Raw genomic sequence first — 18,613 nt, forward strand, 5'->3', positions numbered from 1 at the left:
TTATGAAGACGGAACGCGCGTCTGGCGTACTAAATTATATTCCTGGTACCTTTGATAACTATTTACAAGAGATCAAGACAAAATTTTAGAATTAGAAGCAAATTATTATAAAAATTTGTACTCTACAAAAAATCCTGAGATAGAAGAAACAACAAAGTGTTTAGAATCTCTAAAAGAATATAAAAAATTAAATGACTCTGAAAGTAATACTTGTGAAGGGGAAATAACTGTTGATGAATGTACTGATGCAATTTTTAAAATGAAACTTACTACAGCTCCTTGGCTTGATGGATTCAATTTTGAATTTATCAGAAAATTTTGGGAAGAATTACAAACTTTTATAGTCGCTACTTTTAATTATTGTTATGAAAAAGGAAAGCTATCAAACCTCAGAAGGTAGGTTTAATATCCTTAATTTATAAAAAAAAATGACCCTCTTTCCTTAGATAATTATAGACCTATAACTCTTTTACATTATGATGCAAAAATACTCGCTTATGCACTATCACAAAGATTAAAACCCCTGCTATCCAAGATTATACACATCGACCAAAAAGGATATGTAAAAAATAAGTATATTGGTTTTAATATTCGACAAATAAAAGATGTTATAGATTACTCTGAAACTTTTAAAATAGATGGGGCAATCTTATTCCTTGACTTAACAAAAGCATTTGACTCGTTAGAATGTGACTTCATTTTTGAGACTTTAAAGAAATTTGGCTTTACAAATAATTTTATTAGGTGGGTTCAGACAATGTACTGTGATATTAAAGGATACACTGTTTATAATGGGTGGGTTTCTAATCGATTCAAGGCTTCTCGTGGAATCCGACAAGGATGTCCGTTATCATCTTTACTATTTGCTCTAGCAGTAGAAGTAATGGCAATTACGATAAGGGAAAATACAAATTTAAAAGGAGAAGAAATAAAACTAGACGGTAAAAGTAATACTCTGAAAATTTGCCAACTAGCAGATGCTACTACTTAATTTCTTCAATCAAAAAAAGATGCTACTCTTGCAATTAATTTAATAGAAATATTTGGTACTTTCTCAGCTTTAAAATTGAATAAAACAAAAACTGAAGGGATATTGCTAGGCCAACTGAAACACTGTCGTGATAAATGTGAAGATATAAATTGGTGTACTACACCTATTAAAAGTCTTGGAATTTATTTTGGGCATAATAAACAAGAATGTCAAAAATTAAACTTTGAAAAACAGCTTTTAAAATGTAGAAAAATAATAGCTGATTGGAGTAAAAGAAATCTTACTATTATAGGAAAGATAGTCATCATGAAATTACTTGTTTTGCCAAACCTAACATATAGTGCATCAAACCCTGTAATTCCGAAAGAAATGTTTCAAAATGTTAAAACTTTGAAATATAATTTTATATGGATAGGCAAAAAAGAAAAAAGAAAAAAAAAAGATCCACACTTTCAAAAAAAATTTTGGAAGGTGGACTTACAATGGCAGACATTGATATTTACATAAAATCACTGCATATCAATTGGATTCTAAAATTAAGCGAAGATAAAAATGATAATTGGACAATCATTCCAAAATTTTATTTTAACACAGGGAAAATTCTTCTTGTATTCAAAATTGATTTAAAGAGTATTAAAGACATTGATAAAAATAAGTTACAAAATATGCCAGACTTTTACAAGCAAATAATTAAATATTGGATTAGTGGAAAAGGAGGTAACACAAAATATCCCAAAAGATATTTTGAAATTAGAAAACAAGTTTTGTGGGAAAATGATAATATTAGCTTTAACAGAAAATATCTAAACTTTGAAGATTGGTAAAAAGCGATATAATTAATATAAATGATATCATTGATTAACAGGGTAAAATCTCTGAAACTACCATCTTATCTAAGCTTATATATAAACAAAATTGGATAAACCAACTATATATGTTAAAAAAAGCAATACCAATGAATTGGAAATTAATTCGTCATACTGAAGAATCCAACAAAACTAAAGTTAAAGTTGTTAACGACTCTAAAATTAGGTATACAACAATAACTCCATTATCGAGCACTAGAGAACTTTATAAAATGTTCAAACTAAAAGAAAATCATGAAAAACCGAACGGTTTTCTTTTGTGGGAAAAATTACTCGACAAAAACTTAAGTTACAAGTTCAAAAATAACTTTGTTTTTATTTTTCAATATCTCACTGATAACAGATTGAAAATATTGAGATAGAAACTTATTCACTATATTCTGCCATGTAATGAACTATTAAAAAAGAGGAAAATTACTGAAGACAACTTATGTAAGCATTGTTAAGAAAAAGATAACTATGAACACTTTTTTTGGTCAACTGCTTATTTAATACAGACTTTCTAAAAATAGCAATGAAATTAATGAACTCCCTAGGTGTAGACAAAAACATTATAAGTCTTGAAAATCTAGTAAAAGGCTACAAAATTGAAGACTCAGCATATTTTGATATTAACTACATACTAACAATAGTTGCCTTTTCATTATATAACGCATAGTATGTCTCAGAAAAGAAAAAAAAAAAAAAAAACATTTTGAAAATTTTCCATTAAGAAATTTCAGATATTATTGAAATGAACAATTTTAATAACAAAAATAATAGTAAGACAATTCTAAAAACAAAGAGATTCATTGAAAAATATCAAAAGAATCAGAACTAAATCAATTTAAAATGTTTTGAAACATTATTTTATAAAAAGTACAAAACATTGTAAGCACAATTGTTAATTGTTAAACAAGCCATATATGGTCATGTTTATTCACAGGCTCAATCATGCATGTCGTCATGTGTTACATATATGTTTGTAAGAATGTTCAATCATGCATAAGTAACGACATGGTACATGTTGTTGTTTTATTCATAAACATTAAAAGAAATGTGTATCACGATTATTCAATAATTTATTCATAATGTAGACAAATTGTGAATTGTTCACGATAGAATGAATGATTTAACTTGTGTAATACATATACACGACGACATACAATAGATCATTAGAAACTTATGTGTATTCACAATATTTATTTTATATAATTTTGAAATCAATTATACGACAGATACTGATATTATGAATAATTTATATCTTACCAAATAGTGGTTCCCTAAACTAACATGAGGGATACTAAGTTAAAAGCAGTAAATTTAGTAAATTGTTCCAGCAAATATGCAATAAAGATATTATTACGTTAAAAAAAAGTATTTGTCACTACCTTGAAAACGTATTTCAAATTGTGTACTAAACACGACCTCCTGTTTATAATCTAATATTCCGAATAAAAAGTCTCACCTGGCTCAGTGTGCCCTATGCTAGAAGCCCGGCTAATTACAGTTCTGTAAAAACATTTTACCTTTTTATAAGCCTTCCACGAGTATTGCCAGAGAATAATACACACATCGTATTAATTTGGTTATAGCATAGATAGTTAAAGGTCAATAATCGTCTTTACAGTTTAAGTTATATCGGCGTGTTTTCGATAAAAACGTGATATCTTGTCCCAGCCACTTTAAAAAAATAATTGATGATCTTTACAAGTATTTTTTTGTGCAGTCAGTACATTTAACTAACTTTCACTTTATTAAGCAAAGGAATATTCTATTTTTTGAGTGATTGATAAGATATTGATTTCTATATGGTTCAAAATAACCAAAATGAAATGTCCCTTGACCTCCGATTCAACATTCATACTCTAACATATTGTAAAAGGAGGTGAACATATATGATATTTTTACTTGATATAAGTTCTAAAATATTCAAAAGTATGTTTAGAGCCAACATATTTAATAAACAGGTTTTTACAAAGGGTTTTCAATTTTTGCAGGTTTGTCCCTGACAAAGCTCCACTGCGAAATAAAGTCATTAAAATAGTTTCATAAAATCAATGTTTGCAAGAAATGAACTGGATATAAACATTAGGGTCTTACAATAGAAGTGATGCTTTTATAATGGCAGTTCAATTGTTGGACTAAAATATTTAGCACATAAAATGGACCAGAGTGATACCTAATTGTTTTCTTATATCCACTACGAAATTGGTCAAATCTCCTTCATTATCTGGTTTTTAAAATTGTGACAAAAATATCAGTGTACGGCTTAGCATGTGCTTTGCTATAAAGCATATTTTTTGTTACTATTGCAATATAGGGATTGTGAAAAAAATAAACATGTGATTATGTCCACTACGTGACAGTCAAGTACATAACAAGTATGGAAAAAAAAACGTATCGTAGTGAACTCTACCACTACCATATCGATTAATCTTTTAATTGTTGTATTGTTTGGCACATGGTTCATCTGAATGAACTAGTGACGTCATTCTTTTGGACAGTGTTGCAGTGTCGGATATACTACATTAAAAAATAAAACAAAACATTTGATCATGGCTTGTGTACATTTCACACACAACAATGGTTGCGATGGACCATTTAAATTTATCATTCGTCTGACATTTTTCTTACTTCTTAAGTAGTGGGCATTGATACTTAAATAGGGACGGTCAAACTCATAAATCTAAAACAAACTGACAACGCCATGGCTAAATATGAAAAAAAGACAAACAGAAAAACAATAGTACACATGACACAACATAGAAAACTAAAGAATAAACAACACGAACCCCACCAAAAACTAGGGGTGATCTCAGGTGCTCCGGAAGGGTAAGCAGATCCTGCTCCACATGTGGCACCCGTCGTGTTGCTTATGTGATTACAAATCCGGTAAATAGTCTAATTCGGTAGGTCAAATTCATGAAAGGGAAGGGGATTGTAGTTACGACGTAAGGAACATATCCGATATCATTTGTGAAACGGTTATTCCATAACGGTCAACCAACTCGTGATGGCGTCCGTAAAATTTACGAAGGGATGATTTCAACTTCACCATTTGGAACTCTTGGTTTAATAGCTTCCTTGTGAGCAGTAACCCTCTATCAAGAAAAACATGATAGGAAACGCAAGCACGGGAATATCGTATCAATTGGGAGATATATACCCCGTATGCAGGTGCTGCTGGAATGTTGCTACTTAGAAATGGAAAGTTCACAATTGGAAAGCTGAAATCATCTCTTTTGTCGTAAAGTTTTGTTTTCAACCGACCCTCATTGTCAATTTCTAGATGTAAGTCAAGATATGAAGTCGGCTTAACTGTATCTGTAGTATCCTTTATCTCCAATTCGATGGGATAGATGCGTTCCACGTAGTCACCACATTTTGAATTGTTTAGTGAAAGAACGTCATCTATATAGCGGAAAGTAGAGTTAAAGGATATTGCTAACTTCTTATCTTTCTTCCTAAGAAGTTCCTGCATGAAGACAGCCTCATAATAATAAAGAAACAAGTCGGCAAGTAGAGGGGCACAGTTTGTTCCCATTGGGATGCCGAGAGTCTGTTGAAAAACACGTCCTCCGAACGTTACAAATATGTTGTCAATCAAGAAATCAAGCATCTTGATAATCATGTAAATCATGTAAAGTAATGAAAATGCACATATGTATTGTATAATAGCCACTATAATAATACAGGATATAACAGGTCATGGTGTTAATTTGATTTAGAGTAATGGTCTTTAGTTAGATGCCGTTGATATCATTAATGGTCATTCATTCGTTTTGTACCGAACAAAATGCCAATCAGTATCTAAAAGCTTTTAATGTAGTGAAAAAAGAAATATTTAAGTGAAAGTAATAAAAAAAGAGATGGCAATTGCATTGTTGTTTACCATTACTTTTCAATTTTATAACAGTTTCTCTTTAGACTAATTTGCAAAAACTATGTTGATCATTCGAGAACTACCGTTTGTTGCGTAACGTTTTCTAACTTTTTAATATATGCGGGATATGTGTCTTGTATTAATGCCGTTTGTTCTCTTGCAATAAACTAACTGGATGATCTTCCTTGATTTTGTTCGCATCTGCGCATTATAAAACTCCTACCTCGCTCATTAGAGAATGTCAATACAATGACATTCGTAGTTCTACGTAATTCGAAGTACACTCAATGTAGCCTGGGTATTAACAAACATTAAATTTGATCAAATACGTCGCTCCAGTTTATGCAAAGTATTCCAATACAATAAGTCACACACTGGTATGTTCGTTCATATAATATTACTGTATCATTTCGAAAAATGATCTAATCTTGCAGGTGGTTTGCAGATTCTCGCCTTTATTTTCACTGACATACGATGATTTTTAAATAAAAATATTCCAAGCGTATGATTTGAGTTATCTTTCATGGCTTTGATTATCATACTAATCATTCAGTCTACATAATTTATCATGTAGTATTAAATGCGTGTTACAGTCCCTTGTAAAATTGAAGATATCTAGTGCTGTTTAAGAACAAAACTAAGAAGCAAAGGAAATATAAATACTTAAATAAATTGAGAGCATTCGCCAAATTAGTTCATAAAACGATCGTTAGCGTACGTTTGAACGTTAACCAAACGTAACGCTAAAATTCCGTTTCATAAAACAATCGTACTTTGCGATGGTCGCACATTGCGTGTGAATCGCGAACGCTATTTACGTGTGGTTAAACCTGTCGCAATGCGATCGTTAAATAAAAGATGGCCGTCGCCTTGCATACTTCGAGGTACTTCAGACGCCGAATTTTTAGCCGACAAGGGGTTTTCAGATAAGGATTGAAATCAGTGATAATTTAAATGACACATATTGCATATCTCGCAACCGTCTTGGTAGACAGGGCATAATTTAATTTGCAGATACGCTTTTACCACGCCTTGAAATAACGACTTTGGTAAATTTCTTCAACTTTGACCTCCTTTCACACTGACTTTCGAGTAAAATAAAAGACAATTGCGTGCTATGTACTTACAATTCATATGTATATCAAGTTATTTCAGCAGAACAATCGGAAATATCTGGACCAAACCATTTGTTTGTGATATATGAACAAAAAGATCTAGACAATAAATTTTATACCAATGTTACCTGTTGACGCTACTAAAAGGTGTCTTCTGTCACGTCCGCGTTTTTGGCAGGGAGTGCTTGTTTGTCCAATTATAAATAATTCCGGTTGAAATATTATATTATTTTATTTTTTTTATTTCGAGGGCATTTGAAACTATCTAAATCTATCAGTAGCTGTTCATTAAAAAAAAAAAGCAGCACTCGTTCATGAAGATATGGGGAGGGTATATTTACAAAAAAACAAACATTGTCAGATAATTTGATACTATGCGGGATTCAATATTTAGGTTCTGACGTTGGATAACATTTTGCATGGCTTTCGTGGGTACAGACTAACCAATGTTTTAAGTCGACGAATTATTTTTTTCTATAGGCTTTATATGCCTAAATTGTCAAACCTCGAAATCAAAAGCTAAAAAATAAACATCAAGTTGGAACTTGAACAATCAAATTTCGGGTATGCAACAACACAGAACGGTCTTTTTAAATTAATCCCATTAGAATAGGGCTCTTCACGGTTAGTTCGGCCATATTGGATAGGGGGCAGATTTTCATAACAGAGGTAAAAATGGTGTGAAAAATACGGGAAAACATCATTAAAACAGAGCTGTTGCTTGGAAACACACATAGGATTTCCCAAACTTTCATACTATTTCCACCTCCTTCCAAAAAATCTGCCCCCTATCCAATATGTCCGAACTAACCGTGAAGAGCCTTATTGTTTCGATAGTTATATAGAATAGAAATAGCTTTTGCAAATGTTATTATTACTATGAAAATGAGTATGGTACGATATTTAAAAAAGGAACAATTACGGAACATAACCTAAATACTGGTGCCTTACAGTTTTAAACAATGAGAAAAGAACGATATAAACAATTTAAAGAAAGCCCTTTAGTTTAAACATATTTTATCTGCAAAATAGCAAAATGGATATAGATATGAACAAAGAAGAAATATGTTATAATGACAATAACCGAAAAGGAATACATGTTATAAAAAAAAATCGAAACCCTTTCTCTCGCGATGTTATGCTGCTGTCAGCGTAAAAGTGTAATGTTAACTAAAACAATCATTCATTTATCAGTAAACTACAGAATTATAAAAAAAATCTTAGATGTTTTTTCTTGGTTTTCGAGATGAGCTTCTATCTAATTTCCGTAACAATTCATGAAGGTTCACTTTGTCATGTCAAAAAATGTAATCCAAGACTTTCTGTAAATGTGAACTGGTATATCCAAAGTCCATTCATCAGAAATATACTATCGTGTATAAATGGAAAAAAATAAAAATATTTTCAAACATTTGCTTCAGACATTTTAAAAAGCAATTCAAAAACTTCAGCAAAACTTTAACCCAAGACTGTATTTACTTGTCAATTGTAAATAAAAAAAGTCTATTTACTAGTAAACAAACGGAAAATGAAAAAATGTTTTCAAACATTCACTCTGGATACTGTCTTTTGGTCATAAACAACTTATGTCCAATTTCATGAAATTATATGAAGGGCTGACAAAGTTACTGATGTTTCAAACAAACTTTAACAAAAGACTGTACCTTAATGTTGACGCCGACGCCGACGACGAAATCTATTATCGGTGTGTCCCGCTTTATTAATAAATTTCGGAGGCTCGACAAAAAGGGTGGACATGCAATGTACATGTAAGATGATAAGACTGGTCGCGATTGGAATGAGAGAATTTAAAAATTCATCATTTTTTTTTTAAATTGAATGTTTTGGATCGTTGTGTTACTGTAATTCTGACATAAGATTGTAGGGACTCAAAAATGTATAGTATACATATTTACAAGAGAGTTGTCTCATTGGCACTTATACCACATCTTCTTACATCCATTTTCCTGAAATGTAAGGTCACCATCAACAGCCAAGTAAAGCTCAAATGTTTCACGCCATTATTCCTACAGCTCATTAGTCCCACAGCCCATTTTCCCACAGCCTATTTGTGCGACAACCCATTAGTCCGACAACCCAATATTCCAATACTTTTTTTAGAAGAGCGGTATAATAATTAGGTCAACATTGAGACATCACAATACAAGTATAATATAATTATCATTATATCACCATAGGTCTCAGTCAGAATCGGAGCTAAAACAAAATAGAAAAAAAAACTAACGGTTTTGAAATCAAATAACAGTATCAAGACCTGTTCTACACAAGTCAAAAGAACTTACAATAAAATCATCATTTTCCCCATAAAAGTAAAGTTTTCTTTTGTTAAAACATTGAAACAAATTTCGAAGATTTATCATGTTTATCTAACTTTATCGAATCTCGATAATACGGTGGCATTATGCGGCTACATGTATGAAAGAACGAGATAACTATCTTGTGGTAACGACATATAAAGTCTACAGTCTGTGAGGCACTGGTTGCCGTTTTCCCTGTATATCATATCTATTGTTTGCTTATTTGTTGAAGGCTGTACGGTGACCTAACATTTACGTTATTTGGTCTAGAGTGGACAGTTGTCTCATTTGAAATCGTACTGTATTTTCTTATTGTAACAAGAAGCGACAAGAAGAATAAATTTAGCGACAAGAAAACTTAAAATTTTTTTTTTTGATATATGGGCAGTAATAAAGTTATTTTCCTTTTTTTTAATTATTATATTGATAGATATTTCCCGGTCATATTATGCTTTTAATTTGTACATGTACTTGTGTTTAAGAACAATTATATATTTATTTTATAATTTTTTTAACACTCTTATTGTCTAAAATATTATAAACTGACTGTATGCAAGGTGCTTTATTCGTGAACCAATGTCCAGAAAAGAAAATGTTAATAAAACGTGAATATTTTGTTTTGTGTATTGACTCATTTAATCTCTTGAAACCATGAACAAAGCAATAACAGAATACATGAGTACCTATCCTATTAAAATAGTTAACAAGCTTGGGTAATGCTAAAATAACTAAGTTATACCAAAGGATTAAGTGAATCTCTTATTTGATAACGTTAAATGTTATAAAAATACTGCAATTTAATACCACAGTCCCACTAGGTCACGATCGCACTACGAGCTGTGAAAAAAAATCGAAATTCGATGATCGTAGTACGATCGTTTAGACCGCAGCAAGGTCGTATCTCGGTCGTGGTGAGGTCTTCAAGATCGTGATGAGCGTGGCCAACTTTGAACATGTTCAAAACAATCGTTGTGCGGTTGTGGCAAAATCAGCTCGTAGTAAAAGTGTAGTGAGAGCGCACTAAGATCCTAGTAAGATCGCAAAAGTCGCTGTACCATCGTAGCGAGAGCGTGTTTCTATTTGGAGAGACTGCGCTACGACCTCACTGCGACCACCACGTTCTCACCACGACCCAACTACGCTTCCACCACGACTACGTATACCACGCTGTTACCTCAACTTGCAAAAGTTAAGATACGTACTGTACATGGAGGAATTTTTGTGCAGTTAAAAAATGTTGCCAATATATTTTAGCAGAAGCAGAGTTATGAGAGTTAATCAGATCTTCACACACTTTTAGAGAATCGTGTAGCAGTCATGTGTCCTCGTGCACGGTGTAGTAGAGATCGAAGAGTGGTCGAATGTGGTCCCGAAGGGATCGGGTATTGGTCGAATTGGTCTGGGATAAAATAAATATTGAAGTCGCAGTGATCTTGAAGCGATCGAGCATTGGTCGAGTTAATCGGGAAATAATCGGACATTAGTCGAGCAAAGGTCGAAATGATCGAGTAATGACCGGTAAAACTTTTGTATTCCGATTAAACTCGTTCTCTACACGATCGATCCTTTCCCGATCGATTCGACCGTTACTCGGCGAATTTTCGATCTCTTCTCGAGTGAATTGCTTCTCGATCCTTTCTCGAATGTTTTTGACATGTCAAAAACTCTCGGGTAGAAAGTCAGATTGATAAAGAGCAAAGTAGACTATCCAGAGCATGCATGTCAGTTGAGTAAGACCAGTCTCCCGATCACGTAATTTGTCTTGATTAGCCTTGATCGAGTTGATCTGATCGGCAGACTGTGTAAATCTAGCTTTATGATTGTTTGCTTGTTGTTTTCTGAACGTTCAGTGGTAATATTTCATGCAGATTAATGACAGAGAGAATAACTTTCAAACTATAATTTTGATGCTGCATGCTTTGTCGCTGAAAATGAATTTTTAAAAGTGTAAAATAAATACATATAAAAAAAAAACAGGACAAGAGAGAAAGAGAGAGAAAGACGACAAAAAAAACCCAAAACAGATTTTTACCAAATATAAAAATATTTTCCATAGATTTTCTATTCATATTAGGCAACCCTCTTTGTTGGTTGTTTGTAGCATGTTGATCTCACCGACTTTTCAATTTTAAAAGAGACCACTAAAATCGACTTACTAAATAGCATCTCCTCGTTGATGATCTTACATTAGTAATATTATCCATTCTTTTCTGTTTGAATATCAGATATTTATTTGAAATAACCCAAGATATATCATATAATTTATAGAATAGAAAATAATGACCCATCCTCTAAAAAAAAAGAGTACCAACAAAAATTGACAATGAAAAAAATAAAATAAAATAGTCTAACGGATTCTCCTGAATAATACATGTATTTTAATTATTCAGCAATGATTACATTTTATACCACTGATAAAACAATTCATGACAGGGGTCAGACAAAGATTACTATTGACTGCAAAAAGCTTTGTTACAGTAAATTTCATGCGTCTGAAGCGTAATTTGAAATTATGTTCACTGTTTACGTTCAGCGCAGAATATTTGGGTACTAACGAATACAACCTAATTTTAGTGATCGAATTTTTATTCTATCAGATATCATATTGTTTTTATGTCGTCTAACCAACAGCACTGTCTCTGTTATTAAACTGAACCTTCAGCTTCTCAGTACTAGTACCTCATATCACAAATCAAATATGATGAAATATACCTTATACATGTACCATCTTAACTTCTGTTTATTATCCGAGATATTTAAATTATTTAAAACGAAGAAAGTAAAATAGTTTTCGCCGTTTATTTTTTTTTTAAGTGTATACAAATTGACAAATAGTATCCTTTATGCATTTCAAAAATTGTTACATGGTGTCTTCTTACGTCGCCTGAATTACAAATTATGTAATGTTTCTGCAATTTATTTATATTTGCCGTTCGTAATAATTAACTTATATTTGTTTATTCGGCATGCCATACTCGATAAAATTGCGGACGTGATAGAAAGCACTCTTTACCAAAACGTCAACGGAGATTACATTCCACGGAGGTTACATTTGTTCATTTATCTAAGATATAACATACCTGAAGATAAAAGTTGTACTAAAATTAATACTGAGATCTTTTGGCTTGGGAATTTATTTCCAAAATGTGTGTTTGTTTAGAATAGACCATTCAACGGAGATGTGACAATAGACTTATCTACTATAGTATAATATAGGACTTGCATGGATAATATTCTTTTACTTAACAATTTTAGTAAGTCTACCATTTTGGAGGAACAATTATTACTTTGGCTTTATTGGATTAAGACTCTTACTCTCCGTCGTTTACAAGCATATTTTTCTCCAACGATAGAGAGTGCGAAATCCTGGGATTCCCGTTCTAAAAATAAATAGCGATTTTATAGCGATCGAAAAATCTAACGATTCGTCAACGTATGCTTCATGAAACGCACGTAAACGTAATCGTTATGTAGTCGTTAGTTACACGCCAAAATCTACGTTAGTCGTTATTAGCGATTGCTTTATGAAACGGCAGATATCAAAGTGTTCAGTTGCAAGTATTCCGATATACATTGTTTGCAATTAATTTCTATCTAAATCAATGTATCACATTGGTTTTACAGTTGTGTATTGTTTTATAAGACCCTTCGAGCATTGCACAAGGTGAAAATGTTTAACAAATTGATGGACCTATCCTGGACTGCCAGAAATTTGGTATCCAAGACTTTTGATATTCTTAATAACAGTATCAATGTTCCGAAGATGGCAACATTATTACATTAGCTATTACTGTCTAACGATGTAAGGCATGACAAGTCACTCTTAAGTGAAAAAAAAGAACAAATTCACAATAACTTGTAGACCAACAACTGTCTTTTCATGATTTGTATAACTGTTTATTGAGGTCCGTGGACGAGCTTAAATACATTGTAGCTAGAAAAACATCCCAGATTGCCAATAGCTGTTTATGGTCTCCATAGCCATGAGACGCAAATACATTTTTTAAAAGCATAGGTGGAGTATACCGAAAATCAAATCGTGCATCATTTTGTAAATGAATATTCAGTTGCATAGCCACTATTCCAAGATAAGCGTCATCTATATGGATGTATTTTACATATGGGAATGCTGATTTTAATAACTTAGCTATATTCATCGACATGAGAATAGCTCCACCGGCTAAATAGGTTGGAAACAAATCACACGGATATTCTTCTCGAGTTAAGTACCACTTTGAGGATTTGTTCCTAAATGGCTTCCCCGTTTGAATAATAAACCCTTTAAACAGTTTCGATTTGAAAGGAGCAGTTAAACTTTCTAAGTACTGATTTATTTTGAAAATGTTAATGAAAAAGTCATCATCTACAAAAAACAGGAATTGGGTATTGACACAATTTTCTACAGCATATTGGTATGCCATGGCTGTTTTGTTCATGTTGTTTGAATACATGTCAATAAAATTTCCCTGTAAGACATCTTTGAATGTAGTAGATTCTATATCAATCATACGCTGCACTACACTATCATATCCTAGAAGATATATAACTTTGATATGAGGATGTGATATATTCCCCCATGTTTGTCTGACGGACATTCGACGAGCAATATTCGAAGCATCTGATTTGACTAGCACTAATAACAAGTCAGGTCCTTTAATCAGGTCACACACATGTAACGGTTTATGAATGTATTCGATACTGGCTGGGTTAACTGGTTGCTTGGTTGATGATCCTGTTATGGCAATTTCTCGAACAATTTCTTGTAAAGAGTTACTTAACATGAAACTGTGTATGCACTTTTTATGAAACAGTAATAACGGTTGAGTGATAAAAGAAAAACATAAAAAACATGATGTAGCGAATATTGTCATAAAAAAAAGTCTATATATTCGATGCCGTACAAGCATATTTCTGCAATCAATATATCGTTCGCTGTCACATTGTCCTGTAATAGAAGAAAATATAAATATTACATACAAAAAGTAATTACAAGTTTCAACCAATTAGAATTCAAGAAACTATAAAAACCTCGGAAATATTACTGTTATCGAAATACTATTTCAATGTTTTGAAATATTTGATGCTAGCTGTCTCAACTTCGATATTATGAGTATTCCTGTCTTTTTATTTGAAATTTTCGGCCGTAGAATTTACCGGAAAAAGGGACACATGGTCTTCTGAATTGGGACTAACGATTGACTACATTGCATTTTGAGGTCAATTATTATACCATAATTGACATTGTTGATTTAAAACTTACCTGTAACTTCATACCTAAAGCCACAGTGTTTACTGCATTGTGTTTAACAAGAAACTGTCATGAGAAAATCTAATTGGAAATTAACTAGCTGTGACCAGCAGTTTTTTTTTCGTTTTTTTTTCAATAAGTTCCAAGATACCATAGAATGTTGAAATCAGTGTAACAAAAATCTATCAACTTAGTCCGGATTTGATATTGTTAAACTGTAAGCAATTAGCGTCCTCCCCTTATTCAAGTTGAAATGCATTGCAGCCATATCGCTTCCTAACTATTGTGACGGAATATATTATATTAAACCTGAATTGAATTTTCAACCGAAAGTTGTTAATGATCTCCATTATTTCAAGAAAAATACAAACATTTTGAAAATTTCTTCCTTTCTTCATTGAACAGTCATACACATCTCCCTCTAACACTAGTTTTGATTTTTACGCATATCAAAAGTATTTTATGTTTTTTGTCTGTTTGTTTATTTTATTCAAAGAAAAAATGTCATGAGTTCTATATTAAGATTTTGAAAGGACAGCTGCGGCATTTTGATATTAAAAAAATACACATCATGTAAAGGGCATATCCGAAATGTCAGAAATATAAATAAAATATATACACCTTTTAAAAGTTAACAGTTTAACTGTATATTACGTATGGATATATACACAAATTTGAACGATCCACTACGACAGATAATTGCTCTGATCTGTAAACATTTCATTTTTGATGTCATTTTATAGATACAAATCTGTATTCGTCAATGCTTTGATCGGCTCTTGTTATGAGGTTACATCCCTAACATATTTAAAATGAGCCCGTTTGATATGACATTTTTTTTTTAAATCATGGACATACAAAAATCTACGTGCAATGTTGTTCTTTAACTTTGACAGTGAGGTTAGTGATAATAGTCAATCTGACATTCTTGGTTTTGACTCTTTCTGAAATGTTATACTGGTTATATGTTTTCTATGTTGTTCCAATAAAGGTCTTGTCAAGAGTTGTAATTCATTTGTATTGCTGGAAGAAAGGTCTTTTGCAGCAATATTCGGGTTGACACTTATAAGTTTTATATCATAGAGTGTTATTCTAAATAATTCGTTTTTTTGGAAAGTAATACTATTCGACTCCGAAATAGGTCTTGTTTGAGTAGATTTGTTTATTTCTTGTAATTTTGGTCTCATGTTGTGTTTCATTTTTATATGTTAACGCATCTTCGCTAGTCAAAAGTTACGATCCAGTCCCTTCATATCTATCCTTTGGCGACATGAGATATAGTTTCAGATCTACGAGGTAACAAATATCATTAATTATTGGTAACAGTTCAAACTGGCTGCATCCAATGACAAATCGTTTTCGAGACGATTACATGTAAATGTAGACAATTTAATGTAAAACACATGTATCACTTGTTGATTTGGCAACATTGTAGGACGACGTTTATCTGTTTGTGCGGTTTAGTTTTTTATGTGATATGTCATTTGGAGTATAATTTGGAGTGTCCTTACTTTGAATCGTGTTGTAGTAACTCCCTACTAAATCATTATTTTATCATAGCAATCCATTTTTTCCCGACCTGCAACTAAGTTGACCTGTATCACTTGACCTACCCATTGTTTTCTTTCTGAACATTCATAACACATGTTATAATAGTTAACAAGGTACACTTGTAAAACACGGCATCTCTTTTGAAGTAAAAATCACAATACATTACTTACCAAACGTGTTTTTTTTTCTTACGCTATTTTTTTTTTTTTTGCTTCATGTAAATGCACTTACATATTTCTTTAATAGGGAATGTTGTTAACTTCTGAGTTCTTAGTAGTGAAGCTAAACTTAACCCTTCAAAATTATACAGATGCCATCACAAGTTGGTTAACCGTCACGGAATATCCGTATCACAAATGATAGCGAATATGTTCCGATAAAATATTATCCCATCCCCTTTTCACCGAATGTAACATACTGAATTAGAATAATAACGGGGTTTGTATTATCTTTAGCATCATGTTAAATAGGATCGACTTTCTCTTCAGGAGTACATGATATCAATTCTATTTTTTTTATTTCGTGTGGCTCAGTCTTGGATTTCTTTACTATTCTGTGTTTCGTTCATTGTTGTTTGTCTGTTTATGTTTTTTTAGCCGTGGTGCTGTCAGTTCTTTTTTCGATTCATGCGAATGAATGTCTCTTTTGTATATTTCATCTCTCTTTTACTCCTGTATTGTAGCTGTACAGTTTTTCCTAACGTTTATATCAAGATTAGTATTTTGCATTTAATGAATGGCTGTTATTTATTTTGAATTTATTGAACCATAAAATTAATTTTTGACACTTCACATTGAATAATCCGCGAATAAATATAAAATAAATTATTGCCATTCATTATAAATAAATTTCTATCAAAAAAAAAGGCTCAAAGATATATATTTATACGAATAACAACGTACACAGATGTTTGCGTATGAATACACAACGTTAGAGTGGGCGTGTCTCCATAAAAATTGATAACATTGAAAATAAAGCTAATTCTGTTAACCAATCAGAAGACAGTAAATACACCAAATGTATTTATTTACCAATACTTGTTGTATACTGTGGATAAACCAACACACATACGAAAATGATACTAGTATACACTTTTTATGTGACTGGATAAAAAAAAAATGCATGTTTTAATGTTTCTCAAGTCGTATACCACAATGTGGAATTTAAGGAATGTCCATAGTTAGATCTCTTATTGTCTTTTTTCCCTTTTGATCACGCCCCTATGTGTTATCCGACAAGAATACCTTAACAATAAGCAGTTAAACATGTAACAGCAATATACACTTACGGCCACTGAAGCTGAAGATATATTGCAAATTTTGTTAATCCCGTAAAAGCTTCTGGTCCAGATTCCGTCAAACACAAAGAATCAGAAAAGTATCTTCCGTATTAACATGTAAAACATCGTGTAAGCTATTCAACGTGTCCTTAAGTAAAGCCAATTGTTCAGATCAATGAAAAACTAAGATGTACACAAATAGTAAACTAAATAAAATAAAACATATAGATCATTTTCAGTGTTGGGTGTAGTAGAAACATCTGTAGTCTGTTTTTTTTTATCATCTACAAACGTAACAACCGTTTAACCAAAAATCAGTCAAGCTTTTCACGGGATGTCTCTCATTTAGTGATTAATGGATATCTTAAATGAAATGCATCATATGGTGGTATAGAAATAAACGTAGTCTTCTGTCATTATGTAAAGATTTGATCGTATAGGAAATATCAAAAATAAATCAGAGTTTTGCATTAACATTTGCAGTTGTGAATTAAAGATATTTACTTTGTAGACACGTCGTGTGCCTGTCAGATAAAACAAACGTGACTACTATCTAAAGACTGTCATTTGTAATAGATTACATTCTTACAGAACATTATTCGTCAAATAGTTATAGATAATTACAAAAATAACACAACTTCGAAAACATTGTTTTGTACTTATATATAATTATTTCAAATAAAAAACACAGACATATAAACAGTGAATACATGTTTGTTTTATTATGCTGCATGATTTTTTCATTTAAGAATTGAATGCTTCTTTTTGTAAATTTATTGGGGTATAAAAGCGTTGACCGAAGTACATTTTGTATGAAGCGCGGAAGCGCTTCATTCTAAAAATGTACGCACGTTCAACGCTTTTACAACCCTATAAAGTTACAAAAAGAAGCATTCAATACTTATAATTACATTTTTTAGCTAGGATTATAAAAACACGATTTTCATGAAGTTAAATGTTTAAATTCACCTGTGCACTTTATTGTGGGACCTCGTGTCATCATGAATGAAATGTTATTGTCTCATGCAACTGCTTACGGAATAACATGTGATGTGCAATTAGCCAATCAGAATAACGTATTATAATGAAACATACATCTAATGTAATTATAATTACTAAGAAATGAAGATGCAACAATAGGTCGACTTCAGCCATAAGTAAAACCAATACTGCATAATAAAAAAAAACCTGTCTTTTTTGGTTATGGCTGAAGTAGAACTATGACTCCATGTTTATTTCTATGTCATATTTAAATTTGTGTCTTGTAGAGGGTCATCATATTGGTAATCTTTCTACTTTTTATTGGTCTTTATTCTTTTTTTATGTAAAAGATTTAAATGATTCAATGGCATATAATTTATTTAGATATGTAAAATCAAT

General features: G+C 31.8%; 1 protein-coding gene across 1 annotated transcript; it reads right to left on the reverse strand.

Annotated features, from left to right (window-relative positions):
• Positions 1 to 11,510: 11,510 nt before the first annotated feature.
• Positions 11,511 to 17,524, reverse strand: LOC134700050 (beta-1,3-galactosyltransferase brn-like). The gene is made up of 2 exons (XM_063561432.1): positions 17,243 to 17,524; positions 11,511 to 14,100 (listed from the first exon to the last, which is right to left on the reverse strand). The coding sequence occupies exon 2, from the start codon at positions 14,060 to 14,062 to the stop codon at positions 13,034 to 13,036; it is 1,029 nt and encodes a 342-aa protein (XP_063417502.1). The 5' UTR covers positions 14,063 to 14,100; positions 17,243 to 17,524; the 3' UTR covers positions 11,511 to 13,033.
• Positions 17,525 to 18,613: the final 1,089 nt, after the last annotated feature.

Source organism: Mytilus trossulus, unplaced genomic scaffold (genome assembly GCF_036588685.1).
Source record: "Mytilus trossulus isolate FHL-02 unplaced genomic scaffold, PNRI_Mtr1.1.1.hap1 h1tg000110l__unscaffolded, whole genome shotgun sequence".
NCBI classification, from domain to species: Eukaryota; Metazoa; Mollusca; class Bivalvia; order Mytilida; family Mytilidae; genus Mytilus; species Mytilus trossulus.

Excerpts from the sequence above, each read along its gene's own strand:
- LOC134700050 (XM_063561432.1), bottom strand. The coding sequence starts at position 14,062 with ATGCTTGTACGGCATCGAATATATAGACTTTTTTTTATGACAATATTC.